This window comes from Elgaria multicarinata, chromosome 22 (genome assembly GCF_023053635.1).
Source record: "Elgaria multicarinata webbii isolate HBS135686 ecotype San Diego chromosome 22, rElgMul1.1.pri, whole genome shotgun sequence".
Taxonomy (NCBI): Eukaryota; Metazoa; Chordata; class Lepidosauria; order Squamata; family Anguidae; genus Elgaria; species Elgaria multicarinata.
Genome location: NC_086192.1, coordinates 2,979,751 through 3,006,510, shown reverse-complemented (window position 1 = coordinate 3,006,510; position 26,760 = coordinate 2,979,751). Strand labels below are relative to the sequence as shown.

The 26,760-nt window shown below is 49.4% G+C and overlaps 3 protein-coding genes across 4 annotated transcripts; 2 read left to right on the top strand and 1 right to left on the bottom strand.

Moving 5' to 3' along the window:
* The first annotated feature begins 219 nt into the window (after positions 1 to 219).
* On the top strand, positions 220 to 13,707 carry CTNS (cystinosin, lysosomal cystine transporter). Of its 2 annotated transcripts, none has more exons than XM_063146599.1 (11): positions 220 to 431; positions 1,926 to 2,005; positions 2,904 to 2,982; positions 4,391 to 4,478; positions 5,442 to 5,545; positions 7,055 to 7,186; positions 9,083 to 9,182; positions 9,273 to 9,392; positions 10,324 to 10,494; positions 11,698 to 11,815; positions 12,990 to 13,707. In XM_063146599.1, the coding sequence occupies exons 2-11, from the start codon at positions 1,939 to 1,941 to the stop codon at positions 13,118 to 13,120; spliced, it is 1,110 nt and encodes a 369-aa protein (XP_063002669.1). In that variant the 5' UTR covers positions 220 to 431; positions 1,926 to 1,938; the 3' UTR covers positions 13,121 to 13,707. The 2 variants fall into 2 exon arrangements, with proteins under 2 accessions (XP_063002669.1, XP_063002670.1); XM_063146600.1 differs by lacking the exon at positions 220 to 431 and adding an exon at positions 627 to 740.
* Positions 13,708 to 14,972: 1,265 nt separating this feature from the next.
* TAX1BP3 (Tax1 binding protein 3) lies at positions 14,973 to 22,651 on the bottom strand. Its single transcript, XM_063146603.1, has 4 exons — positions 22,570 to 22,651; positions 17,670 to 17,789; positions 17,188 to 17,265; positions 14,973 to 16,644 (listed from the first exon to the last, which is right to left on the bottom strand). Exons 1-4 carry the CDS (start codon positions 22,606 to 22,608, stop codon positions 16,495 to 16,497), a joined length of 387 nt encoding a protein of 128 aa, XP_063002673.1. The 5' UTR covers positions 22,609 to 22,651; the 3' UTR covers positions 14,973 to 16,494.
* An 881-nt stretch (positions 22,652 to 23,532) lies between these two features.
* On the top strand, positions 23,533 to 26,536 carry EMC6 (ER membrane protein complex subunit 6). Its single transcript, XM_063146437.1, has 2 exons — positions 23,533 to 23,636; positions 25,967 to 26,536. The coding sequence occupies exon 2, from the start codon at positions 26,012 to 26,014 to the stop codon at positions 26,342 to 26,344; it is 333 nt and encodes a 110-aa protein (XP_063002507.1). The 5' UTR covers positions 23,533 to 23,636; positions 25,967 to 26,011; the 3' UTR covers positions 26,345 to 26,536.
* Positions 26,537 to 26,760: the final 224 nt, after the last annotated feature.

The window sequence follows — 26,760 nt, the reverse complement described above, 5'->3', positions numbered from 1 at the left end:
TGGTTTTCTATCCGGATAGAATTTTCTACCCGGAGCTCGACACACCCAAAATGGAGAACTCAGGCCGTCGCCGCCATCTTAGGTGTGTCTGATCCGCCACAAACCCGCCTTCTTCTCCTCAGCGTCTTTTTCAAAGCCCTGCAGCCGCGTTGAGGTTGACCTAAAAGCCTTTTAAAGTGACTAATGGACATAGGAGGGGGGAAAGGCTTGGCAGTCAGAGAGGAGGAGAAAGCGACGCCCCCTCCCATCGCTTGCCACGCCCAAGATGGCCGCTACGGCAAGCGAAGAGGCAGACGCGGCCAGCCTTCATAGAGAGCCGGTCTCCTTAGCGACGCCACGAAAGGCCTAGGCGGGAGTGAAGGGGAAAGCAGCCTTCGCAGGAAAGGCCTGAAAGAGTGGACGCTGCTGCTGCTGCTGCCCGCCCCGCTGGGGTAAGTGACGTTCCTTCGGAAAGTGGTCGAGTTCGCGGTCCGGAGAGTGTTTGGACAGGGCCGTCAAAACAAGAGAGGACTCCATCTCCCAGCGTGCCCCGCGAGGGTGCGGCCACCGCCTTTGGGGGTCTCGGCGGCCGCAATGCATGGCGGGAGTTGTAGTTTTTAATGGAGGCACTTCTCCTATAGGGTTTATGACCTTTATGTTTGTATCCCCTATAAAATAGGCGTGCATTTGGTTGGGCAGGGGCAGTTTCCCCTTCATTTCCTCCCCTCTAGGCTTCCCCTTCGCCATCCTAGACCCAAAAGGTGAGTCTCTACCCACTGGCACCATTAGGGTTGGACTCTGGGGCTAATGCCCAGGGCCCCCATAGACTAGGGTGGGCCCCTTAACGAATATATATTTCTCCCTGTTTTGCAATCCGATTGCTTTATTAAACATAAGGTCTCTTATCACTGTTGGTTGCATCTTGCTGGGATCCAGGTTTTGCTTGATCGTAGCGCTGTTTAGTTCCTTTCCCTATTATTACAGTATAATGTATTAATATAATATTTATTATTTACTACATTTCTATAACGCCCCATAGTCAATGCTCTCTGGGCGGTTCCTAACAATTAAAATCATAAAATCCAACATAAGCTACAATATTGAACTTATTTTTATGTTTATATGATTATATTAATCTATTAATTTACCTTAGTTTGTTTGCGTGGTGTAAATATGCAACTACTGACGAGGGCGTAGCTATTTATTTATTTATTACATTTTTATACCGCCCAATAGCCAAAGCTCTCTGGGCGGTTCCTATTATTACAGTATAATGTATTAATATATTTATTATTTACTATATTTCTATACCATCCAATAGTCAACGCTCTCTGGGCGGTTCCTAACAATTAAAACCATAAAATCCAACATAAGCTACAATATTGAACTTATTCTTATGTTTATATGATTATATTAATCTATTAATTTACATTACTTTGTTTGCATGGTGTAAATATGCAACTACTGATGAGGGCGTAGCTATTAATTTATTTATTACATTTTTATACCGCCCAATATCCAAAGCTCTCTGGGCGGTTCACAGAATATAGCTATGCTTTATTTATTTATTTATTATTATTATTATTGTATCCCACCTTTTGCCCAATGCTGGGCCTCAAGGCAGCCTTACAAAGTTTAAAACATACATTGGGGGTGGGGGTGGGGGAACAAAACCATAAACGTTTAAAATACACAACAAAATTATAAGACATTAGCATAGATGGAGGGCCAGATTATTCTCCAAATAAGGTATATATATCGGCAGGGATTCGAACCCAGCTCCCCCACTCTAGAACCACTACCATACAGTGCCTCTCAACTCGCATCAATAAATGTCTCGTTTCTGTCAAATGTGTGTCTCTTTCTCCCCGCAACCCCTTGAAGTTGTGATTTGCGTGCACACCCCCGGCTAACGGAGAGTTTCTTTTTCATGCTCTCTTTTGCAGCTGTTTGGTTATAATGGAGAACAGACCGCTCCTCTTCCTCCATCTGCTGTGTTTCTCCCTTGCGTCATTCGCAGCCTGCGGTAAGTTATCCGGCCTTCGAAGTTTAGCCTTCGGCTGCAAGAGATAAACAAGCTGCCTGCTGCTTCTCGCTCGCCCCGCTCTTGCAGGAGTGTCGTCACGAGGTCTTAGATCCTGTGATGTTTTTCCCGGAAACATTTCTCAGAGCAAAACTGGGACGTGCTGTTACATGGTTTTCGGAGATTGTTTCGCTTCTCATTTTCGGGGAAAAGCTATGAAACACAAACCTTGCAGGAAGGGGAGGGATACATGCAAACTAGCATAGATGAATTCGTCTTCCACCGCCCCGTATATGTATGTGTGAGTGTGAGAGAGAGAGAGAGAGAGAGAGAATCAAACATCTTTAAGCCACGTTGAATTTGTCACAGATCTTTAAGCTGCATCTGATTTGTCTGTTTTGTTTTATTTTACTTTTTCAAATTTATATCCCGCCCTCTGCCTGAAATGACCCTCATGGCGAGGAATGAGAACAAATTATCAATAAAAACAGTGTTTTTATTGATAATTTGGGAGAAACGCAGGAGCAGCAGGGACCATATGAGCTGAAGGTCGCCAGTGGGTCCCCGCCCCATATGGGCCCTAGCCTGTGCCCAGTTATACCTATCTTTGACACCTGCAATGAAAGTACCTTGCCTCAAGCCGGAAATGCAGCAAGGCAGTGCCTTCCGTGAATGTAGCTAGTTCTAAATAATATCCTTTTGGTGTAAACAGACTTAACATTTAGACAAAAATCTTGCATTGGAAGAGGAGAACCGCCACGTTTCTCAGTTGGGATACAGCTGAGATCTCTTGGTTGCCTCTCACCCGTTTGCTTCAAGCTGGGAACACAGCAGGATTACCTAGCTTCTAGTTATCCCATTCTTCTTCCCTTTGTTTTCTTTTTTCTCTCTCTCTTTTTAGATGGAGACCTCGTTCTCTTCGTCCCCGAAGAGATTTCGATGGAAAACGGCAGTTTGAAGAACATTCCGGTGACTCTGAGGTGGGTCTGGAAGCCCTGACGTCCGGCGTTTTTTTCAGCCTTTGCTCTTGAAGGAATGCAGTTGGTGCAGCTCATTTCTTTGCTTGGTTTTCATCACGTCCCCCTATACCAGCGGTTCTCAACCTGTGGGTCGGGACCCCTTTGGGGGTTGAATGACCCTTTCACAGGGGTCGCCTAAGACCATTGGAAAACACATATTTCCGATGGTCTTAGGAAACTGTATTGACTGAACTATGTCATGTATCATCTTTTGTATTATTAAAGCTATTGTTATGTATTATTTTCATTAGCAAACCATCCCATGACAATGGATCGTGTAGAGAAGAACGAAAATAATTTTATGGTTGGGGGTCACCACAACATGAGGAACTGTATTAAAGGGTCACGGCATTAGGAAGGTTGAGAACCACTGCCCTATACGATGTAGCCAAAATACAACCCCTTCTCCCTTCACCATTATCAGTGTATTCTTTTTTTCGCTGCAGAGGTGGGGAATCTGTGGCCCTCCAGATGTTGGACTCCAGGTCCCATCATCCTTCAGTCTGGCTGGGGCTGATGGGAATTGGAGTCCCAACAAGATCTGGAGGGCCTCAAAGTTTTGGCCTGCTGCTTTGACTACTACTACTATGACCTCTCTCTTTCTCTCTCTCTGGACTTTCATTGTTACGGGAAAGGGCTATAGCTGAGTGGTAGAGTCCCTGCTTTGTGTACGGAAGGTCTCAGGTTCAATCCCTGGGCTTCTCTGGGTACGGCTGAAAATGGCTCCTGCCCAGTTCCCCAAAGAAGCGCAGTCCATTAGAAGCAACTGTAGCTCATTGGCTTTGCATGGGGCAAGCCTGCGGTTCAACCCCCAGGATTTCCAGGTCGGACTGGGAATGACCCCGGGGTGAAATCCCAAAGAGCTGTTGCCGGTCAGAGAAGACCCAGCTAGAAGGACAACCGTTCTCACTCGATATGAGGCAGCTCCTCCTGCTCCTATTGAAATCAGCCCTCTTGTCAGAACCATGAGGACTGGAGCCTTACTTTGCTTTTGAAGGGAAGAGTCATAGCTCAGTAGCTGAGTGCTTCCTTTGGACAGAGAAGGTAAAATCCAACATAAGTCCTACTTAAAATAGACAGGCTGAAATGAATGGGATTTAAATTGGTCATAAGTAGGACTTGCGTTGGAGCTAAGGGTTCCACTTTTAAAAAGACCAGATATTAGGTAATATCAGGGGTTGAGGGGAGAGACCCTTCTCTGCCTGACACCCTGGAGAGCCCTTGGCTGCCAGTCAGTGTTGACAATACTGAGCTACTTGGACCCATGATCTGAACTGGTATAATTCATCTTCCTTTGCCCACTAAAGGCCCATCAAGTGTAGTCTTATTTCTGCAGCCCTCACGTCTCCCCTTGTCATTCCTTTCGCAGCGCCCCGGCCAACGAGACGCTGGTGATCACGTTTAACGTGACGTATTCGTCCAAGGGGAACCTCACCATTGTTCAGCTGCCCAGTCAAGTAAGTTCCGGAGTGAACATTGGGCATCGTGGGCTGAAAACAACAGAATGAAATTTAATTGGGATAAAGGCCAAGTTTTACACCTAGGAAAAAGAAACCAAATGCCCAGTTACAAGATGGTGGGGGGGATACTTGGCTCAGCAATACTACAAGTGAGAAGGATCTTGGAGTTGTTGTAGATCACAAGCTGGATATGAGCCAACCGTGTGATGTGGCTGCAAAAAAAGCAAAGGCTATTTTGGGCTGCATTGATAGAAGTACAGCTTCCAAATCATGCCGGGTACTGGTTCCCCTCCCTTCAGCACTGGTTAGGCATCATCTTGAGTTCTGGGCACCCCGCTTCAAGAAGGATGCAGACAAGCTGGAGGGGGTTCAGAGGAGGGCAACCAGGATGATCAGGGGTCTGGAAACAAAGCCCTATGAAGAGAGACTGAAAGAACTGGGCATGTTTAGCCTGGAGAAGAGAAAGCTGAGGGGAGACATGATAGCACTCTTTAAGTCCTTCAAATGTTGTCACTCAGAAGAGGGCCAGGATCTCTTCTCGATCCTCCCAGAGTGCAGGACATGGAATAACGGGCTCAAGTTGCAGGAAGCCAGATTCTGGCTGGACATCAGGAAAAACATCCTGATGGTTAGAGCAGCACGACAGTGGGACCAATGACCTAGGGAGGTGGTAGGCTCTCTCCCACACTAGAGGCCTTCAAGAGGCAGCTGGACAGCCATCAGTCAGATGGATTCCTGCATTGAACAGGGGGTTGGACTCGATGGCCTTAGGGGCCCCTTCCAACTCCACTATTCTATGATGCTGTGATGGCTGTTGGCGTTGTCCCTGCGAGGGAGGACTGCAGTTCAGCCCTGGTTTGCTGAAGGAGCCAGGGTGATATCTCCAGGTAGGGCTGTGGAAAAAATCCTTCAGACCCATGAGGACTGGAATCTTGCCTTTTACATCTCCCCAACTACCAGGTAGTTGTAGCGGCCGGCCAAAAGAACACAAGTTTCCAAGTCCGGGCGAAAGCCGTGGGGCAAATGACCGTCTATCTCCACAGCAATGCACTTAACCAAACCGGGTAAGTTGCCGAATAAACGGTGGCCATCAGGTAGTTCCGTTAGCCGGGGTACACGCTCCCTATTCCTTACGTGTCTTTCGAAGTCTTTCCATGCTGGAGAATTCTTGTTGGTGTTGTATTACCCAAATGTATCTACTGCTTTCCATGGCGTTATTGAAGCGGTGAGCCCGCAGTATTGTTGCTGCCAAAACACAGCACAAGTCCTACGGAGTAAGAAATAAAGACTGCTCAACAATAAAGCTCCATGCTCCACTGTGTGCTACAGACCACAGCTGGCTGGGTCATACCTCAGGGGAAGGCTGCATCTCAATATTATTATATTTATTTACATCCCACCTTTTCCCCAATACTGGGCCTCAAGGTGGCTCAAGAAAATTTTGACACGACCAAGTGCCTGAGTGTTGCTTGCTTTTTTCCTCTTCCCTCCTCATTCCTCTTCCTTTTGTGTCGTGTATTTTTTTTTTACATTTTAAGCCTGAGGGTAGGGACTCTTTCATAAGAAGAGCCATGCTGGATCAGACCCAGGATCCATCTAGTCCAGCACTCTGTTCACACAGTGGTCAACCAGCCATCAGCCAGGGACCAACAAGGCAGGACATGGTGCAACAGCACCCTCCCACCCATGTTTCGTTATTAATCTGCAGAAGTCATTCTGGGTGGCTTCTTTGGCTAGCATCAGGGGCATGAAGGGTGAGGAGATCCTTAGGGTGAACAGGTCTCAAATTGTTTCAGGCTGCCGCTTCTGTGTTGGGTGCCCGGCTTACACGAAAACGCTGACCTGGCACGCTTCAGGGGTGTTGGATTACACTTCCCAGGCCAGCTGGGGGATGCTGCCAGTTGTAGTGCAACGCCTCGGGAGGGGAGTGGAGGGCGGTGGGTCCAGTTTTGGTTAGGCAGAGGTTCCATTCTGGGTTTTTGTTCCAACCAGCCAGGAATCTAAAGGAGCTGTCCAAGGTGTGGTATCCCATCACCTTGGAGAGCTCCTGTATTTTTTATTTATTTCCTTTATATCCTGCCTTTTTTTCCTCCAAGGAACCCAAGGCGGCATACATAATCCTCCTCCTTCTCTCCATTTCTATCCTCACAACAACCACCCTGTGAGGTAGGTTGGGCTGAGAGTTTGGGACCGGCCCAGTGTCACCCGGTGAGCTTCCATGGCTGAGTGGGGACTAGAACCCAGATCTCCCGACTCCCAGTCCAACACTCTAACCGCTATGCCACACTGGTTTTAGACTCCTGGCTGGTTGTAACTAAAAGCCAGAACGGAATCTCTGCCTCACCAAAACTAGGTCCACCAGCCCCCCGTTTGGAGGGTGCCAAGTTGGGAAAGGTGGGCTAAAGCCACACACTTTCCGACCGCTCCCGAGTCCTGCCGCCCTGGCTCCCAGGTTTCATCCAAACATGCCCCTTGTGTGCCAGTCTTAACGGCTGCAGTCATGAGGTCTAGGAACCTGACACGCCCGGGGGGACCGCCCATTTGGCAACCCGGTCGCCGATTCCCTTTCGCAGGCCCAGGATCCGGTTCCTCGTCCTTCACAGCAACGTGGTGCGGGTCATGGACCAGGTGATCGGGTGGATCTACTTCCTGGCCTGGTCGATCTCCTTCTACCCTCAGGTCTTTGAGAACTGGAGGCGGAAAAGGTAACGACACAGCTTCCTTTTTAAGATAGCTGGATTAACAACAGAGCCTAGTCTATTGTTAGTGTATGTATGTATGTATATATATATACATACATACACACACACACACCAGGGGCTTCCCCGTATGCCTTGGGGCTATGGGATCACAACCAAAACAGTGTACCTCTGTATTTAGGCTGGTTATCTACACCCAAATATAGGAGGGCATTTTCCCTAGCAAGGCTTAATGCTCTGCCTTCCAGGGTAATGGAGGGCAGATTTGGGAAAGTCCCACTATCAGATAGATGCTGCCCCTGTAACAATGAGGAGGTGGAATCTATCTCCCACATCTTATTCAACTGCAGCTTCTATCAGGAGGCAAGAAAAGCCCTTTTCCGTCCTTTCACGCAACGATTACCTGGCCGATCGTCCGTGACCCTTATGTCGGTCCTTTTACAGGCTCGATATAAGCCTACCACCGAACAAGTTGCTAAATTTCTTAATCAGGCAATCATCAGATCAGTTATGGTGGCAGGGCTTCCTTTTGCTTCTAGTACAGAACTTTAAGGAGGCTTCATGCGATCATGCTCTGTTTTAATTCCATGTATTTTAAATATTTATTATGTGTTTTCATATGTTTTATTGGTCTGTTGACTGTAATAAAAAGAATTGATTGATTGAGCTTTTCCTTGGCCTCTACCAGTGGGATTCAGAGTAGGGCCCCTCAAAATTGTAGGCCCATGCCAACTGGCCCCACTGCCACCCCCCTCTGCCCAGCCCTGGTCACAGGTAGAATTCAATATGTGCCCAGGCTTCCTTGTGACAGCGACGTCCAACGGAGAGGTGTATTCTGCAGCTCCATTTTTGCTGGCTTCTTTGAAAAACAGAGCCTCTCTTGGAGGTGGTTGTGGGAACAAAACTCCGGAATCCTAACCGAATTCAGCGAAATAGCCAGGAGCGAGTTCCAATCCCGTTGTTGGATTTGCTCCAGGGACCCCGAAGTTCGCCAAGTTGATTTTATTTATTTGGGTTTCAGCTCCTTTCCAGGGGAAGGGTTCCAGGCTTTGGAAGCCCTTCCTGATTTTCTTTGGCCGGAACAGAAAAATAGGGGTTTTTTCTTGCTAGTTACCAGTAGAGGGAGATCAGTGATAGGCAGAAACCTTGGTATTACAGCTACCTTTTTTCCCCAACCTGGTGCCCTCCGGGTGTGAGGGACTACGACTCCCAGCACGCCCCGGGGCATACTGGGAGTTGTGGTCTAACAGATCTGGAGGGCACCAGATTGGGGGAAAGGCTGCATTTTCAGTCAGCACCTCCTTTAATTCATTTTTCCCTGGATACACCAACTTTATCTCTTTGGAGGAACACACACACACACACACGCAGGCCAGGAAGTCTTCCGCTACTCCCAGCCCTTTGACCGTGCCTGGATCCTTCTCAGCTTTCCCTCTGTCTTCTGCCAATCTCACTCACCCAGCGATTCTGGCCCCTCCGGAGCAACCAAAATCAAACCCGCATCTCCTGCCACGGCAGCCTCTCTGATATTTAACCCTTTTTAAAAAATGTCAGCCTCCCGGAAAGGGTTTCTCTCATGGTCATGAGATCCAGGAACTTGGATGTTCTGGTTTTAAACGAAAGCTCAGAAGCTGGGACCCCAAGTTGGTAGCGAGACATCAGATTTGCAGCATTTGTTTTTATTTGGTACCTTTATTATTCCCCTTTCTTCCATTGTGGAACTCAAGGGGGGGGGGGGCTGCATGCATTTTCCGTGGGTGTCCCCTTCCAGCCCTCACCCATTCCGGAGATGCTTCGGCTCATGTACTTCCGGATCATGCCCTGCGTTGTCCCGGAAGGCTGCTTCCCTGGATAGGCATTTCAACGCTGATTTCTCCGGATCCCTTTCTCCCTTCTCGCCAGCGTCGTGGGCCTCAGCTTTGACTTCATTGCTTTGAACCTCACCGGCTTCATTGCCTACAGCGTCTTCAACGTTGGGCTGTTCTGGATCCATGCTGTGAAGGTAAGCGGGTTCCCTTCCTCTGTCCGTCTGCGTCTGCCACCCTCCGCTGCCAGCACTGACCCGGCCGGGGGCATCTTTCTTTCTGCACAGGAGCAGTTCCTGCAGGTGTACCCCAATGGCGTGAACCCCGTGGACAGCAACGATGTCTTCTTCAGCCTCCATGCCGTGGCCGTGACCCTCATCATCATCCTCCAGTGCTGCATCTACGAGGTGGCTGGCCTCCTGTCCCTTTGATTTATCCCAAGCGTTTCCATCCTGCTTTTCGATCCAACCGCTCCCAGGCGAGAACGAAGCATCGGATGGGCTCACCCGACTCCGGGCTTACAAAAGCCATGACACGCAAGGAAAGGGGGATTGGGAGGGAGGAGGAAAGGCAAAAGCGCTATGGCATTGTGCGATTCAGTTACCCAAAGGGATGGGAATTGAACTCATGGTTTGTACTGTGGCTGTTCTTTGCTGGCCGCCTTCTTTCTTCTCTTCTGCAGTTTCTTTTCTTTTGAGTTCTTGATCCGCTTCTTCTCCCATCCCCTCAGGAAAAAACTTTCCTTAGATGTCCTCCTGGCGGCACTGAGGACAAAACATGTAAAAGGCGCAGGGACGGCTGTGCTCCAATGCAATTTAGGTTTTAAGAGCATAAAGCTGCAAATGGAGCCCCACAGATACCGGACCTAGCCACGGGCTGAGGGACGATGGCAGCTTTAGGGCCGAGGTGTCTGGCGGGGCGGACGTCGCCCGGCCCTGTCGTAACTTTTCCGTGTGGTGCTCAGCACTTGTATGGCAGCCGTCACCGACTCGTCGCCCTCCGGAACTGTTGGACTACAACTCCCAGCATGCCCTTGGCCAAGAATGCCAGGACTTGTAGTCCAATACATCTGGAGGGCGACAGGTTGGGGAAGGCTGCGTTAGGCAATGGTCGGTCTCGAGAGAATAAACGCAGCCTTTCCCAACAGGGCAGGCCCTACACGCGCGGAGGACACAATTTCCATCATCCCTGGCCAGCATCCCTCCACCCTCCCGGGTTCCTTCTATCCCAGCCTCGCGGAAGCGCTCTCTGTCAACGCCGCCTGGTTCTGCATCCTCGCTTTTATAAAAAGGAATTGCTTTCTTTTCCCTTCTCCTTTTGCCGCTCCGGCCTTGTCAGAAAGGGGAGCAGAAGGTCTCCTGGGTGGCCATCGGGCTGCTCCTGGTGGCCTGGATCTTCGTCTTCATCACCTTGACCGTGGCCGCCGTCGGGGAAATCACCTGGCTCCGGTTCCTGTTTTATTTCTCCTACATCAAGCTGGGGGTCACCCTCGTCAAGTACTTCCCGCAGGTAAGCCCGGCCGGCCAGTGGCTTTGTGGAGCTCAAAGGGAGCCGCACGGCCCCACTTCAAAATTGAGTAGCAGAGAGAAGCAGCTCTGTGCATGCAAAAAGATCTGGGTGGAATCCTCTGTCTTGGTCTGTCTGTCTTTCTCTTCTTTTTATGTGTATATTTGTCTCTCCTCTGTGTCTGTTTATATGTCTGTCTCTTTCTTGCTCTGTGTTTGTATGTCTGCCTGCCTGTCTCTCTCTCTCTGTTGGTATGTCTGCCTCTCTCTCTCTGCCTGCCTGTTTGTATGTCTGCCTGCCTGCCTCTATTTGTATGTCTGCCTCTCTCTCTGTTTGTGTCTGTCTGTCCCTCTGTGTCTGTCCCTCTGTGTCTGTCTGCATCTCACGATTTTTCCTTGAAAAGCCCCACTGAAATCCTGTTGAGCTGGCAAGCCCGCGCTCGGTCATCGGCGAGGCCTAGCATGTGAGGCTGTGATGAGCAGGCTGCTGGTGGTGGTGGGCACTGTGGGATGCTGCCGAGGCCGCAGCGAGGTCAGCTGCCCCCAGGTCTGATAAACACAAACACGCGAGGCTGCCTGGCAGCCGCTTACGCCAGCAAAACCCTCAGGGCAGGACTGCGGGTGGGGTGGGGGGGACAGCTCAAACCCATTGTCGACCCGGTGTGCTGTGAAAAAGGGCAGATTCCACACCGAGGACGGCTCGGAAAAGAACCGAAAATAAAACTGCCGGTATCGTAAAGCCTTTATGAAAAATCTGAGGGGCAGTTACACTTGGAATATTTGCCTGCGGTTCTGGTCGCCACACAACAAACAGGGGGATTGCAGAGATGACAAAGGCGCAATGCAAACGGCCGAGGGGCTGGAGCGACTCCCCTATCAGGAAAGGTTGCAGAGTCCGGGACGTTTTTAGCTTAGAGAAGAAGGGAGACAGGATCGAGGCGTACAAAATGATGCACGGCGTGGGGAAAGTGGAGAGGGAGAGAAACGTCTCCCCCAGACGAGTAAGAAACTATCCCAGGCTAACCCCAAGGGAAGCTTTTAGCCAATTCCAGGGCTGTTTCCCTTGCCGGCTGCCCGTCAGCACCCAGAACCAGGCGAAGGAGACGCCTGTGAGCGAGTGACGTTTGCAGACTTCTTTCGGAAGCTGGGCTGGGCTGGTCCGTGGTGCGCTTTTGCCCTCTATCCCCTCCGCTGTCCCTTCTTTTAGGCATACATGAACTTTCGGCGGAAAAGCACCGTGGGCTGGAGCATTGGCAATGTCTTACTGGACTTCACGGGCGGCGCTTTCAGCCTCCTCCAGATGTTTCTGCAGTCGTATAACAACGGTGAGCGTCCCTTGGCCGTATTGGACCGGGGTGGGTGGGGTAGGGTCTGGAGTCAGTTCTCCAACTACGGATAGGTGAAAGTTCAAAAGCAAGGAGGTCACAGATTTTTTAAAAAAACCATCGAGGAAGACCAAAATGATATTTGTAGAAGGAAAAGAAAAAAAGCAGTCCTCCTCCAACACACCCCAAGATCAGGTGGACTCCTGGTGTGACGCATTCCTAAGAGCAAATTACGCATTTGTTTGAGCGGTTTCCTGATTGCTAGCATTGCCAATTGTTGCATTCACTGATTTGCCGCATTTCTACACCGCCCCCTAGCCGAAGCTCTCCGGGTGGTTCACAGAAATTAAAACCATGAAGTATAAAACCTAAAGCACAGCACAAAAGCACAACCAGAATAAAACCCAGGGGCCATGCAGAGATTTAAAGTGCAGATTTATAACAGCAAAGTTAAAAGACTAGGGTGGGAAAATGTTAAAATAACTGGGGAAATAAAAAATGGTCTTCACCGGGCATTGCAAAAAGGTGCCAGGCGAACCTCCTCAGGGAGCTCCTTCCACAGCCGGGGAGCCACAGCAGAGAAGGCCCTGCTCCTGGTAGCCACCCGCCTCACGACCTACACTGGTTAATTTCAGTGGTGCTGCGAAGTCATTTTTGACCTGGACTTTCAGACCCTGTTCTTATGGGAAAGGGAAGCTTCAGCTGGCCGTGTGTGTTATTTTAGCTGCAAAGCCCACGGCTGACATTTCAAGTGCGACTCTGTACTTTAAAACGGCTTCCACGCTCCCGATACGTTAGAACAAAAATAGCAAAACGGTTTGCCGGCCCAGGGTTTTGTGTTGTAGACTCGCTTTCAATCACGGCGCCATCATAACCTCCAGGAATAAAATGGGAGTTTACTTCTGCACCTGCCACTCTCTCAGTGGGCCTATGGTTGCAGGCCCCTGGATCCCAAATTCCGACCCTAGCGGAACCACTGGGGATCTTGATTGAGATACTTGAATGCTTTATTGGTCAATTTTGATGGTTTGGTTTTCTTTTGTGAACCGTCTTGGGTCGTGTGTGTTTTAAAAAAACACACCAAAAGCGGTCTGTAAACCTTAAATGAATCACTCTGTGTGTCGCCCAAGTTCCTCCCGTGTTCACTTTCCTCCCCTGCCTTTTCCCCCTTCAGATGCGTGGAAACTCCTCTTTGGTGACCCCACCAAGTTCGGTCTCGGCCTCTTCTCCATCTTCTTTGATGTGGTGTTCATCATCCAGCACTACTGCTTGTATCGCTCTCAAGAATACGAGCCGTTTGAGTAGACGTTTCCACTTGGCAGCCACGGACACTGCAAGAATGGACGCGGCGTGGCCTTGGTTTTCCTCTCCACGTGGACAACCTCACTTACCTCGCTTATTTCACCCTCTGGTGCCTTAATAGCCTCCGAGGCTGTTCAGCGTGACACAGCTGGCCTCCCCTGAACTTTGCAGCTACATTTGGTGCCCAAGTTTGGTGGAGAGCCCAACTGGTTTTTTCGCACCAGTGAGAAAGTGACTGGTATTTTGCTATCATGTCTGTTCCCAGATAAAACAGACCAATTTGTGATCTGATCCACAAACCTCGCCTCACCTACAAAAAGGGATGCGTCTTCGGTGAAGTCCGGCTGCAGACACGGAGGAAACGGCGACCCGCGGAGGACCTGGGCCCCGCCGCCATCCCAGTCTACTACTTGAAGGAGTAAATTAAGCCAGTACTGGATCTCAGAAGAGAGTTCCTAGAGGATGCTGGACTGAATCTCCGAGCCCGTTCTTGTGCCAAAGAATTTGTTAACTGGACTCCTGCGTGCTGTGTGTGAAGCACCCTGAACTTGGGTGCCAATGCGATTAAATCTTTTGTGGCAAAACTTTAAGTGGCTTGGCTGGCATCGATCAAAGGGGATGTGGATCTCTCCGTGGGCCAGTGGAGTGGTTATAACAGTGGGGAAAGCGCTGGAGCACCATGGAAGAGAACTCAGCAGGGTCCCAAGGTTCAAATGGCTGGCATCTCCAGCCAGGGGTGGGAAACCTCTGTCTCTGAGGCTGTGGAGAGCTCCTGCAGGCAAGCTGATAGATTTTTCCAGCTGTGTCAGACTGCAACTCCCATCACCCCCTGCCTGGGGACGATGAGAGTTGCAGCTGGAGGGGGCCAGCTACGTGCAAACAGAATTATGGATAGATGGACCCATAGTCTTACCCAGTATCAAGTAGTTCTGAAGGAGGAGGACTGAGGCGGAGGGAGAATCCTATACGCTGCCCCTGAACACCTTGTGGATGAAACTGCTGCTCTTGAAAATGTGGGGTTATAGGATATGAGCTGGGAGATGGATTTTTTAAAAAGGGTTTGGGGCCTGAAGTTTAGTTATGGCTGTTAGCCACAACAGCTTAAATAGAACCTCCCCGGTATCGGGTGCTGAGGACAAACAGGAGAGAGCCGTCTCCTTCAGGTGTCTCTGGGGAGCGTCCCAGGTGTGTTTACCTGGCTCTTGAGACGGCCATGCCTGTTCCAGCAAGGCAGTGGCGGCCTGAAAAACCCTCTTGAAATTCTTCTGAAGTTTACATTGGAACGAAATGCAGAGCTATTCCCAATGTGGAATGTCTGTGTAGATAAGGAACTAGAGAAATCAGATGCTTGATTGCTAACTGCCAGGTTGGCTCTTACCGTAGGGAGTAAACTACCTTTGTGCTTGCATTCTTGAGCAACTTAGTGGGAGGAATACTGAGGCTCCACATGAGATAAATTGTCTTGCCCTCAATTGAGCAGCGAGTCCTGAATTAAGTGGCTTCCTGACCTTTAAAGTCCACTTTTCTTGACTTACGTCAAAGGTGGGCCACTTGTCATCCCTTGAAACAAGCAAACCAAGGTTTATAAAACAAGTCTTTTTTACCTTCTCCCTACAGAGAACAAGGCAAGTCTTAGCTCGAGTTCTGAAGCTACTTCTTGGAGTCTAGCTTAAAATATAACGCAGGAGTGAAATACACACTGGATAGAAAGTCCAGCTTTGTTTATTATGTGTAAAATGACATGCAACAGCTGCACAAATACCTGCCACCACCCACCACCCACCACCCATGGCCCCAAACTACAGAAACAAGGCTGACGTGGATAGTTGACCCACATATGCACACACCGCAAAGCTTTGTGATTTACGTTTTTATCAAAAGATACAGTCCCAAAGCAATCTTGGAATAGAAATACAAAACCCAGTGATTGAGAGGCATCTAGTGGTTTTAAGAGCCTGGCGTCTCCTTTACTCCTGGTGAGGTCGAGAAGTGACGTCACTGAAGTAAAATCAGCCTGTGAGTGGAATAGCAGTAATATACTGAAATAAGTTAGTGATACAAACTTCCAGAGAGCAGGAGGTTGAGGGGTATTTACAGTGGATTTTTTAAAAAAAATAAAAATTATGCTTGACGATTGAAAAAAAATCAATACAAAACGCATGATTAGAAGACAGCTTTGGAAAGACACAAGAATTAAATTGGCAGCCAAGGGTATCCCTCTGCGACGGGATGAGGACGTGGGCAAAAAGAGTTCTCTTCCACCTTGCCTTTTGAATGAATTCCATGAGCATGGCTCTACTTCCCCCTCAGGCGAATTGTGCTAAGGCAGGAACGCCCTTTCCCAAATCATGATTTAAGGCCTGTGCCACGGAAGACCAATTTCAGGGTTTGCTGGATTGTGAGCAACACAGTGTAGTGCAACCACAATGCAGAGGGACGCACAACCGGCATTTTTGTATTGGCAGGGAAGCCTATCTATTCATCGCTTCTTTCTTGCGTTTCAACGGAACGCAGCTCCTTTCCAGCTGCAATTATTTGGTATAGGTTCAAGTACAACACTTTCAGTACAGGGACACAGTTTTGCCACCGTTCCATGGCGCAGGCTTAGAGAAAAACTCACACAGGGTGTTTTTGGCACTGCAATGTTTCGGCTTAATCCACGTGGAAGGTTTTAATAGAAGTATTGGGCCTCGCTGATGAACTGCATTTGGCATACTAAACGCAAGATTTAGAACTAGAATGGGGAGACACACAGGATGAAATGTATAAAGGTTATTTACAAAAATGCCTCGTCTAGAAAACTTGAAATGTGGTCTCTCTGCGCACACATGCGTGCACAAAAACAGGTTTAAGAGCTTTTGGTGTTTTATGCTAGTTTCCTCAGCTAGATGATATCTTAGAGGAAGCTCTAAAACAAGCGGACTCGATGCTTTAAAACTGCCTTGCCCTGGAAGACTGGGGCGAAGCCAGACCTAGGGAGCCGAATTCACCAGGAACACCTCCGGCACAAAACCTGAATTCCGTCCACCACAGCACGATCTTGTACAAGAGAAGGTCACGGTGGATTATGGATTATCTCCGTGGGGCTAGTCCTTAAGCAAACACAGTTAAGGGAGCGCCTCAATTGGAGGCCTGTAGTTTTAGAACAGGGTGGGAGCCCTCTCCAAAGATGGCGGTAAGCACACGCCCAACGGCCTGGAGGATGCCATCTTTGTACAGACGTGGGGCATGGCTCTACAAAGATGTGCTTTGGCACCTCCATCAGCGGAAGGAATTTTCCTGCTGTGGGGAGCAGTAGCCCCCTCCCGCTGCGACCGGCCCGTGATCCATGTTCAGCATCCTGCCCTCCCCGTTCTAGATGTCTCCCGTGCCCCGACTCAGTGGCACGGTTGGGACATCATGGATTGCTGCACGGCCTTCTGGAGAGAGTGTCGGGTCACCAGGAGTCGGACCACTTCCTCGTTCCGCTTCGTCAGCCTCTTCCGGGCCTGGTCGTGAGTCACCATGGTCATATCCCAACCGTTCACCTGCAATCGTTGAGCATGAGTTTAGAAGGCTACAAGCTGGATGAAAAACATTAAGCAACCAGAGCTCAGGAGTCAGGCGTGAAGGCAAACGGCTCCTCCGATTTGTTCTCAACAGCTGGCCCCCTCAGAAAAAACTTTTCCTGGACATGGACTTCCATTTCACTACCAGCGTTAATAGCTGTCAGAGCCAACAAATACTGACAAAAATACTTTAAAAAAAAAAAAGAAAGAAAGAAAAGGGAAAAAAGCCTTCTACTGTTATCGCCTCATCTTTGCGTGGTCATAAATTACTTGACGCTGCCTCAGTCCTAAACTGTTTGCCAGTTATCCGGACTGTTGGTTCGGGAATGTATTAGGCCAGAAGGAGAAAAAAATCCCCTTTCTCCACACCATGAATAGTGATACAAACCTCTGCCTTCCCGCCACGTTTGCCCACAACTCCCAGCATCCCCCAGCCAGGAGACACACATGGGATTGCGGCGTTGTTCACAGAAAAGCCGAGCAGTCCAGGAAATCAAGCCCAGCTTCCCAGGTGTGGTTTACCTGCATGATCTTGTCCCCAATCTGGAGTCCTGCCACTTCTGCCGGGCCACCTTCCGTCACTCTGGTGACATAAATGCCCTGGGGAGAAGGAGCAGAGCATTTATTCGCTTTCATAACTTTTTTAAAAAAACTTGCCGGAAGCGTCCTTACGCAGCCTCAGAGCTGCGTTGGGGCTGGCCGTTGCGTAGCCTTCTCCAACCTGGTGAACTCCAGATGTGCTGAATCACAACCCAGCAGCCACCACCCAGCAAGGATATTGGGAATTGTAGTCCAACACACTTGGAGGGTATCAGGTTGGGATGTTTCCCAGGCGCAAATCAGCATCCAGGAACGAGGCTACGCCAACAGAAGCCAGACGCCCAAGACGACTTAAGTGCTATTTTGGGGGGTAGAAAGGCGGGGGTATAAATCAAATAAATAACCCCGAATCCCACCAAAGTGGCTTTTGGGCAGGCCTCCGGCTGGGCCGGCAAGGTACTGACCTTGTCCGTCTTGTCCTCTGAGAAGGGATTCTGGGCCGGGTCCTGGTCAATGCCTCCTCCGATGCTGAAGCCCAGGATGAGATTCTCCCCTTGGCGGAGTTTGTGGATTTCAACTCTTTGCTGAAAAGCGGGGAGGGAGGAAGAGAAAGGGGCAGTCAATAGCGAGCCCTCATTCCTGGCCCGATGGCTCAGAATACGTTCGTTTTGCTTCCGGCTTTAGGGAACTCTTGGATAATACAGCAAGATCTAGCAATCCAGCAGATGGAGACTTTGGTTCAAAAGCTACTATCTCACCAAGGGGGATATCCTGCCCGGTTCAAGGAACAAGCAAAAGGTCTCTGAAGTCGGAAGAAGGGGCTATCAACAGGAGGCTTAGAGTTGCAGTATTAATGAAAGCGTTTGCTGTTATACTACTAGTCACAACGACATGTTAATAATAATAATAATTTTAAAGAAAATTCTTACCCGCCTCTCCCTTCGGATCGAGAAGGGGAACAACGTTAGTACAGGAATCAATACATCTTAAAAATTCTTGATTTTACATTGATCTGGATAGGCCTGTCGGAAAAGGCTAATCTTTAAAGCTCCCTTAAAATCACACAGAGAGTTAATTTTACGAATCTCCTCCGGCAGGCCGTTCCACAATCTGGGGGCGACAGAAGAAAAGGTCCTCTGGGAAACTGATGTCAGACTAGTTTTAGCTGACTGAAGTAAGTTCTCCCCAGAGGACCTGAGTGTGCGGGGCGGACGGTATGGGAGAAGGCGATCCCACAGGTAACAATGACCAACACTTTGTACTTTGCCCGGAAACTAATTGGCATCCAGTGGAGTGATTTTAATATTGGGGTAATACGCTCACCCCTAGATGTACCGGTGACCAACCTGGCTGCCGTATTTTGAACTAGTTGAAGTTTCCGAACTAGGTACAATGGTAGCCCTATGTAGAGCGCATTGCAGAAGTCAAGCCTTGAGGTTACCAGCGCGTGCACTACTGTCTTTAGGTCTTCTGACTCTAAGGAAGGGTGCATATTACGCCCACCCGCCCCCAATTCAGTCTCTGCTCTCCGTGAACCGCTTCTTCTCGTCTGCAAGAAATGCAGGAGAAATCCACTCTCTCCCGAAGTAGACTGAGAGGCTGGGCTAGAGAGAGCTCCGGCTATTGGGCAGTATAGAAATGTAATAAATAAATAAATAAATAAATAAATAAACCAACCCCGAACAGTTTCAGGTGAGCTCAGGTCCTCCAAATGATTAGGCGGTGGCAATGAAGCGTCCCGCAGCAATTGGGCGCACTGCCCTCGTTGCACATAAGGGCAGCGCCAGAGGAAAGGGTCTCTGGTACCACTGAAAGGGGCATGAGAGGCGGATGTGCTCATTCCTCCCGACGCCTAAGAGTAGCCCCGCCGAATCGAACCAGTGGTCCATCTAATCCAGGATCCCGCTTCTCACAGTGACCAACCAGGAAGCCCACAGGGAGAACATGAAGATGATTCGTTCTTATAGCTACTAGTCCTCATGGCTATTTGCTACATCCAGTATCAGAGGCAGCATAAAATAAATATAAATAAATATACTAGTTGCTGGGAAACAGTCATATCTTACTTCTGGGTGTTTGGACACGCTGTGAACAGAATGCTGGATTAGGCCATAGTTGATCTAGCATGGCTCTTTGTATGTTCTTACGGCCTTCAACAGCATAAAAAGCAAACCAGTCTAGGAAAGGAGAGTTGGAAAAAAGAGAATTGCCCAAAGAAATAAGGGTGAAGAAGAGAATTAAGAGAGGCATGGGTGGCTGATGGCATGTTCAATTGAAACAATCCATCTCCTTAAGTCTTGAAATAAAATCACGTCCTCCCAGTTCATGCCACACTTCCTTTCTCTTTGTACAAGATCATTTCCCCCTCCAGGTCAAGGGGGCCCAGTCTGAAATGAAGGAAAGCCTGGGATTTAGCTCATGTAAACAGACACCCTTTTATATTTTTTATTGGAGGCTAGACTTGGGGATGAGCTCATTGGGGAAAGAGCAGCCATTTTCCAAAGAGAGATAAAAGAGAGAGAGAAACAAGGCAGAGGACAGTGCAGGCTCTGATAGCGTTAAGTGGTTTGCTGTCTGTGGAACTGGAAATGGCATGAAAGGTCAAAGAGTACCACGCAATCACACAGCATCCTTATCTGACATACGGCCCCCAGAACGAAGGCCAGAAGCCAACTCCTGGGACACGAACTTTACTGCCTCTTCTGGGAATGTTCACTTCCATTTCATGGGAGAAGATAATGCCCTTCTATTGTTAGCCTTTTCACAGCGCAACGGCCACGTAGCTGGGAGATTAGAAAGGTTAGAACCAACACCAGAAGTCCTTTTCGCCGCTGACAACCTCCATCTACCTGTCTGTGCCCCAGACCTTCACCAAAGCCCTTAAAAAAAAATTGTTTTAATGTAATGTAAGAAGTCAGCATCTTTTCAACATCCCTGTAAAAAGTTTGCAAAAAGGCAATGTAAGTTATGGGCTGGGCTGCCTGGAGGAGTCCCTCTCTGCCTGCCCTAGACGTAACACACACAAGGTACACTTACTCATTCCTTTGACTGCCAAAAAAGAAAACAAAACCCCCATTCCTCTGAGCTATTTGCTGAACCTGAATCAGCAGCCACTCCCAAAAAGATGACTGATCACTCAGAACCAAACAGATGTAATTCTTACTGGGCGGGGCCGGGGGGGGGGGGAGGTGAACAAGGCCACTGTCTGGAGGGTGGGGCAGGCAGAACCAGGAAAGGACTTGAGAACAAAGTGTAAAATTTGCAAGAAGAAAAGACTGAAAGTGGGAAAGAGTCACGAACCTAAGACGAGCCACAATGGAACAGAACAAGGGTCCACCGAGTCCAGCTGCCCAAGGGAAACCCACAAACAGGATTGGAGTCCCACAGCAACCTCCCTCCCATGGTCCCCAGTAGCTGGTGAACTGAGGCATCCATGAAGGCAGAGATTAAACATAGGTAGACTACGGAGAATCCTGTTCCAATAAGGGGTAATGAAGGAGTAAATCCAAAAAGCCATCCAAGGGCTACAAGAACAGGTGGTGTAAGAGGTCCCGACACTCACCAAAGAATAAAGGCAGGTGAGAACAGAGTGCTGGACTAGATGGACCCTTGCTCTGATCCAGCATCAGGGCACTTCTGATGTTCTTATCAGTAAGCCTGTGTGCACCAGTTGCTGGGGAACATGGGCGGGAGGTGCCGGGGGGCGGGAAGGCAAAGCCCTCCACTAAAGAAACCATAAAAACGTTCCTGAATGAATGCGAAAAATTAACCCCAATAATGGGATGTGAAGAGAGAGAGAGAGAGAGAGAGAAAATATTGCCTAAGGAATTACAAAATGGGGATGTGTTGCGGGGAGAAGCAGCCAACTCCCAAAGAAGAGAAAGCAAATTTGGCTGTTTGGTGCCTGGCCTGCCTTGGTGGCCACTAGTCTGTTGGGCTCATCACGTAAGAATTAGTGCTTCAATGTCATAGTTTTCCTGTTTGCCCACCTTCCCGCTATCGTGTTTAGCTCATCATACGCCTGTGGGCAGTTTTCAGACTCCTAGAAAGCTTTATCCAAAGAGTGGTAAACTTGAGAAAAGTTAAAATGCTTTATACATTTGGATATTTTTATTACTATTATTATGAACATGTACTTATAAACTGATGTTATGCACATACATATATCACACAAATATGTATATTTACACTCTATGCGCATATATATTTACACACCCAAATACTTTTATACACAAGTGTGTGTATATATAATTATACAATTGTACTCTGTTCTTATTGTTATGAAAAAGGCGGCTCCCAGAGTAGCTTACAGCTGAATATAAAAACAACACTATCTCTGTCCTCAGGGCTTACAATTATTTTATTTCTTTATCTGAAGTATTTTTATGCCACTTTGCAGCCAGAAAGGCTCTCAGCGTGGCTCACATGCAGCCAATTAAAAAGGATAATCTAAATGACAAGGCACAAAAGGAAAAAAGGGACAGGAGGGAGGAGGAAAAATGCATTTCCTTCCCCAATGCTCCAAATTGAAGAACAGGAAAGGGTGGGGGGAAGTGAGACCATCCAAGTTCTCCCCCTTAGAAGAAATAAGGAGCAAACTAGACTTCCCCTACTTCTATACGGTATTAGTCACAGTGATTGTGGCTATTAATAATAATAATAATTCAAATCCAGAGCAGACGGACCCCTAAAAGAGTAATAATAATCATAAAGTTGAAGAGGATGGGTGGCATAAAGAGATTTTTTGGCACCTGAAAAGCAACCTCCCCGCCCCGCCCCGCCCGGTTCAGATATGCTGGACAACTCCCATCACTCCCATTGGGCCTGCTGGCTATGGGCAATGGGAGTTGTAGTCCAGCATATCTGGAAAGGCTGTTGAAAGCAGGAGCGTCCCCCCTTAGATGTTTTGGCCTACAACTCCCATCCTTTGGGTATGCTGCCTGGAGGTAATAGGAGTTGTAGTCCAGCACATCTGGAGAGTGCTCGATTGTGAGTGTTGGGATGGGGAGGAGGCCGAAGAAAAGCTGCCTTTCAGGCCATTGAAAGCAGGGGCGCGCCCCCATTTATATGTCTTGGCCTACAACTCCCATCATCCTTCTCCATTGGCTGTGCTGGCTGGGGCTGATGGGAACCGAAGGCCAAAACTTCTAGGGGGGCACCCCTGGGTTTGAGGTTGCCTCAGAAAACAGGCGAAAGGGGGGGGCGGGTGAAGGGGCGCGGGGAGCCCCCACCCCACCCCCATGAGGTGGGGGCGGGGCAGACTCCATGAGGGGGCAGAGAAGGGGGAGGGGCAGCCCTATTCATTCATTTATCCCCCCCCTGCCTGCCTCCCTCCCTGCCGCCGCCCTCCGGTCCCTCGCTCACCACGACGGCCGTGACCGGCTGGCCGGGGATGTATGACATGGCCCCGTCGGCGCTGCTTCCCCGTCGCCTCAGACGGAACAAAAGCCGAGCTCGAGAGGGCCGGCCTCGCCCCGCCGGGCCCCGGCCACGCCCCCTCGCCCCGGCCACCAACCGCCGCGCGCCGTCGGCCACGCCCCCTCCGACACGGCTCCGCCCCTACTTCTGGGGCCACGCCTACCCACCCACTCAGCGGAGTTTCAGCTTCTCCTCCCCGCAGCCCTCGGGCGGCAGGCAGGGCGAGGCCACGCCCCCTCCCCAACCGTCGCTCTCGCCCGACCACGCCCCCTTCCTTCCCTCCCTCCCTCCGCGCGCAAGCCGGCAACCGCCACCAAGAGGCCCCGCCCCCTTCCTCATCAATATTCATATATTGGCCAACGCCTCTTCGGTTCCTCTCACTTCATGGGGTTATTTATTAATTTAGTGACTTTTTTTTTACCGCCTCATATGCTAAAAAGCCAACAATTCATTATCTGACCAACCAAAATGTATTCGCTTGGGGTGTGTTTTTATTTTTTTTTAAAAAAATAATAATGTCTGAATGTGTTTTATTCGACTTTCTCAACCCTCAACAACAACCTTCTGAGGTAGGAGGGTGGACTGGAGCAACGGCGCTCCTCATTTCCTTCAGGGCTGAGCCTGACGCGTCGAACTGTAAACAGGATATCCGGTCTGCGGGGCAAGGGAGGGGTCGCTCCAGGAGTTTTCTACGCATGGTTTCTCCGTGGACGCTCTACCGTCCGCACTTCTATGGTGAAGTGAAGGGAGAGCGGAGGAGAAAAACTTCAGGAGAAGGTGACCGGAAGTGCGCCGTGAGGGAGCCGGAAGTGCTCAAAGCAGCCGGCAGTGCCGTATAAGGACAGCCGCGGTCGCGCTGAGGAAGGAGACGGTGTCGCTGACGTCACGAAAAGGCGTCTCCCTCGCTCCCAGCATCCCTTCCGTTCCAAGATGGCGTCGGAGTCCCACTTCCGGTGAGGGCGGCTAAGGAGGACGTGTGGTCGGCCGGGCTCGGAGAGGGGGGAAAAGGCCAGGTAAGAAGGGCGCCTGCTTTGGGTCCGAGAAGGGGAAAGCGGGCCTCTCCTCCGGCCAAGCAGCTGGCCGGGCTCCCCTTCTTCTTGAAAGGCGGAGAGAAAGAGCCGGGCGATGAGGGGAGCAATGACGTCTCCGGAGGGGGCTTTGACGGCAGAGCCCCTCTGACGTCATCACAGAAGAGGGGGGCTGATGGAGGGGTGGGGGTGGGGAATAGGGTTTCTTTGGCCTGCAGGGAGGAAGGATAATTAATTTATGAGGTATGTTTACCCTGCCTTTCAGGATACTGGGCCTCCCAAGGAAACTTACCAGTAAAAGAAAAGGGGAAAAAGCCCTCTTAAAATACCAACAATACGTTTATTTTTTTACATTTCTAACCCACCTAATAAACTTAAATGTTCAATAAAAGCTATATTGAAACATAACAAGTCATCCAGATCCTTCCCGCTAGAGCGAGCTCTGGGACCAGCTTCCCCCAAACCAGGAGCTGTCCAGATGTAGTGGACTACAACTCCTATCATCCCCAAGCCATCCAGTCTAGCTGGGGATAATGGGGGCTGAGTTGAACACATCTGGAGGGCGCCAGGTTCAGGGAAGGCTCGAACTTCTCTCTTCCTCCTGCGTTGCCCCCTCCTTTTGCCGCTTCCTCGCAAATTATTTTGTTAATTGGCTTGGTGGCACCGCTGCAAAATGGTCAACAGCTGCTCAGGTTTCCATCACTGTAGAAAAACCCTCGTTTCCTCCTCCTGCCCCAATCGTAGCCTTCATCTGTGGCAGCAGAAACAACAGGGTCTTGGAGCACTTCAGACTTAAAAGATTTCAGGGCGCAATTCTGGGCATGTTTACACAGAAAAAAAAGCCCTACAGTGCACATAGGGTCCTGCCCTAATGGATTTCTGTGGTTTCTAAAACAGCAGCAAACCCAACAATAAGATTTCAAAGAGGCGCAGCGGGGAGAAAAGTCTCTGCTCCAAGCCAAATGGGTTAATATTAAGGCGAAGCACAAAAAAAAAAAAATAGAAAGCAGTGTTGCACCGCCTGCAAGGGAATGCTGTAGGACTTTTTTTCAGTCTAAACCTGCCTCTGCTTGAACCTCTAGTCAATTACGCTGCCTCAGTGGCTTGTGAATTTCAGCCAGAACCTCTTGCTGATAACATAGTTGCGTTTTTAAATCATTGTGGGATGCAGAGGTTGCTTGGATCGTGTGCAGCTGCCGTTGTTTTATTCTACAAAATGCAGCACGTTTATTTCTGCTTGGGGTCCACGATATTTACTGTTATTTATTGTTTATAGGCAGCTTTAGAAGTTATTTTTCCTTCATTTTTAAATAGAGTACTTTACTTGCCCTCCTCCATCCATGTCCCAGAATCAAGGAAGTAGTTCGAACAAGGTGCTATTTTTAAAAGACAAGGATTGATTTATTTTTAAGGAGAAGTGAGAAACATACCCAAACACTGGTCTCAAATACGGCGATATTTCACTAATGAACAATGGAATGCATTTAGTTTTAGATCAGCCTTTTCCCCCGCCTCCGCCCAGATATATTGGACTACAACTCCGAGTAACCCCCAGCCAGCTGGATGTGGATGCTGGAAGCTGTAGTACAACACACTTGAAAGGCACCAAGTGGGGGTGTGGAAGGTTGTTTTTGATGAAGCATAGAAACATAGAATAGCAGAGTTGGAAGGGATTACAAGGCCATTGAGTCCAACCCCCTGCTCAATGCAGGAATCCACCCTAAAGCATCCCTGACAGATGGTTGTCCAGCTGCCTCTTGAAGGCCTCTAGTGTGGGAAAGCCCACTACCTCCCTAGGTAACTGATTCCATTGTCGTACTGCTCCAACAGTCAGGAAGTCTTTCCTGATGTCCAGCTGGAATCTGGCTTCCTTTAACTTGAGCCCGTTATTCCGTGTCCTGCACTCTGGGAGGATCGAGAAGAGATCCTGGCCCTCCTCTGTGACAACCTTTTAAGCATTTGAAGAGTGCTATCATGTCTCCCCTCAATCTTCTCTTCTCCAGGCTAAACAGGCCCAGTTCTTTCAGTCTCTCTTCATAGGGCTTTGTTTCCAGACCCCTGATCATCCTGTTTGCCCTCCTCTGAACACGCTCCAGCTTGTCTGCGTCCGTCCTTCTTGAACTGTGGAGCCCAGAACTGGATGCAACACTCTAGATGAGGCCTAACCAGGGACGAATAGAGAGGAACCAGTACCTCACGTGATTTGGAAGCTATACTTCTATTAATGAACTATTGCTTGGTTCTATTCCACGACGTGTGTTCCCAAGAAACAAACTTTGCATTGATGAATGTTTCCTATTTCTCTTTTTTGACAGGTGCGCTGAAAGAGACACACCCACCCACCCCCGGGAATCGGAGCCATGGCTGCCGTAGTAGCCAAACGCGAAGGCCCCCAGTTCATCAGCGAAGCTGCCGTCCGAGGGAACGCGGCCATCCTGGATTACTGCAGGACGTCGGTCTCTGCCCTCTCGGGAGCGACAGCCGGGATCCTTGGTTTGACCGGCCTGCACGGGTTCATCTTCTACTTCCTGGCCTCCGTCCTCCTCTCGGTGCTTCTGGTGTTAAAAGCCGGGCGGCGGTGGAACAAGTACTTTAAATCTCGACGACCCCTTTTTACCGGGGGGCTGATTGGGGGCCTGTTCACCTACGTCCTCTTTTGGACTTTCCTCTACGGCATGGTGCACGTTTACTAGGAGGAAGAGGAGGACGACGACACTGCGTCGGGGAGGTTCCGATGGAGCGAGAGGACTGTTGCCAAAACATCCACCTCATCTCTTAGGCCGGAGATTTGCTGATCCATTTGCTTGCACTGTTAACACTGTCCATAACTTATGTCAGAAAACATGCCTGTAGAATCCTGCTAATTAAAACACAATGTGAAATCACTTGAGTGTTGAAAACGATGCCTGATGTCTAATAGGACCTCCTCCAGAGGAGGGCCCCTTCCTTGCCTGCTTTCCACGACCCGTCCCATTCTTTGGCCTCCTCTCCGCCCGACAGCATTCTCTTATAATAAGCTGGCCCTTTATGGCTTTGACAACAGCAGTGATAAATAAAAAACACAACATCGGAAATACTAATAACGGAACAGCTTCACATGACGCGTTCG

Excerpts from the sequence above, each read along its gene's own strand:
- TAX1BP3 (XM_063146603.1), bottom strand. The coding sequence starts at position 22,608 with ATGTCATACATCCCCGGCCAGCCGGTCACGGCCGTCGTG. Across the intron at positions 17,266-17,669 it reads CAGAGGACAAGACGGACAAG|GGCATTTATGTCACCAGAGT; the intron begins GTCAGTACCTTG and ends CCTTCTCCCCAG. Across the intron at positions 16,645-17,187 it reads TTGGGGACAAGATCATGCAG|GTGAACGGTTGGGATATGAC; the intron begins GTAAACCACACC and ends CAACGATTGCAG.
- CTNS (XM_063146599.1), top strand. The coding sequence starts at position 1,939 with ATGGAGAACAGACCGCTCCTCTTCCTCCATCTGCTGTGTTTCTCCCTT. Across the intron at positions 4,479-5,441 it reads TTGTTCAGCTGCCCAGTCAA|GTAGTTGTAGCGGCCGGCCA; the intron begins GTAAGTTCCGGA and ends CCCAACTACCAG. Across the intron at positions 7,187-9,082 it reads GAGAACTGGAGGCGGAAAAG|CGTCGTGGGCCTCAGCTTTG; the intron begins GTAACGACACAG and ends CCTTCTCGCCAG.
- EMC6 (XM_063146437.1), top strand. The coding sequence starts at position 26,012 with ATGGCTGCCGTAGTAGCCAAACGCGAAGGCCCCCAGTTCATCAGCGAA.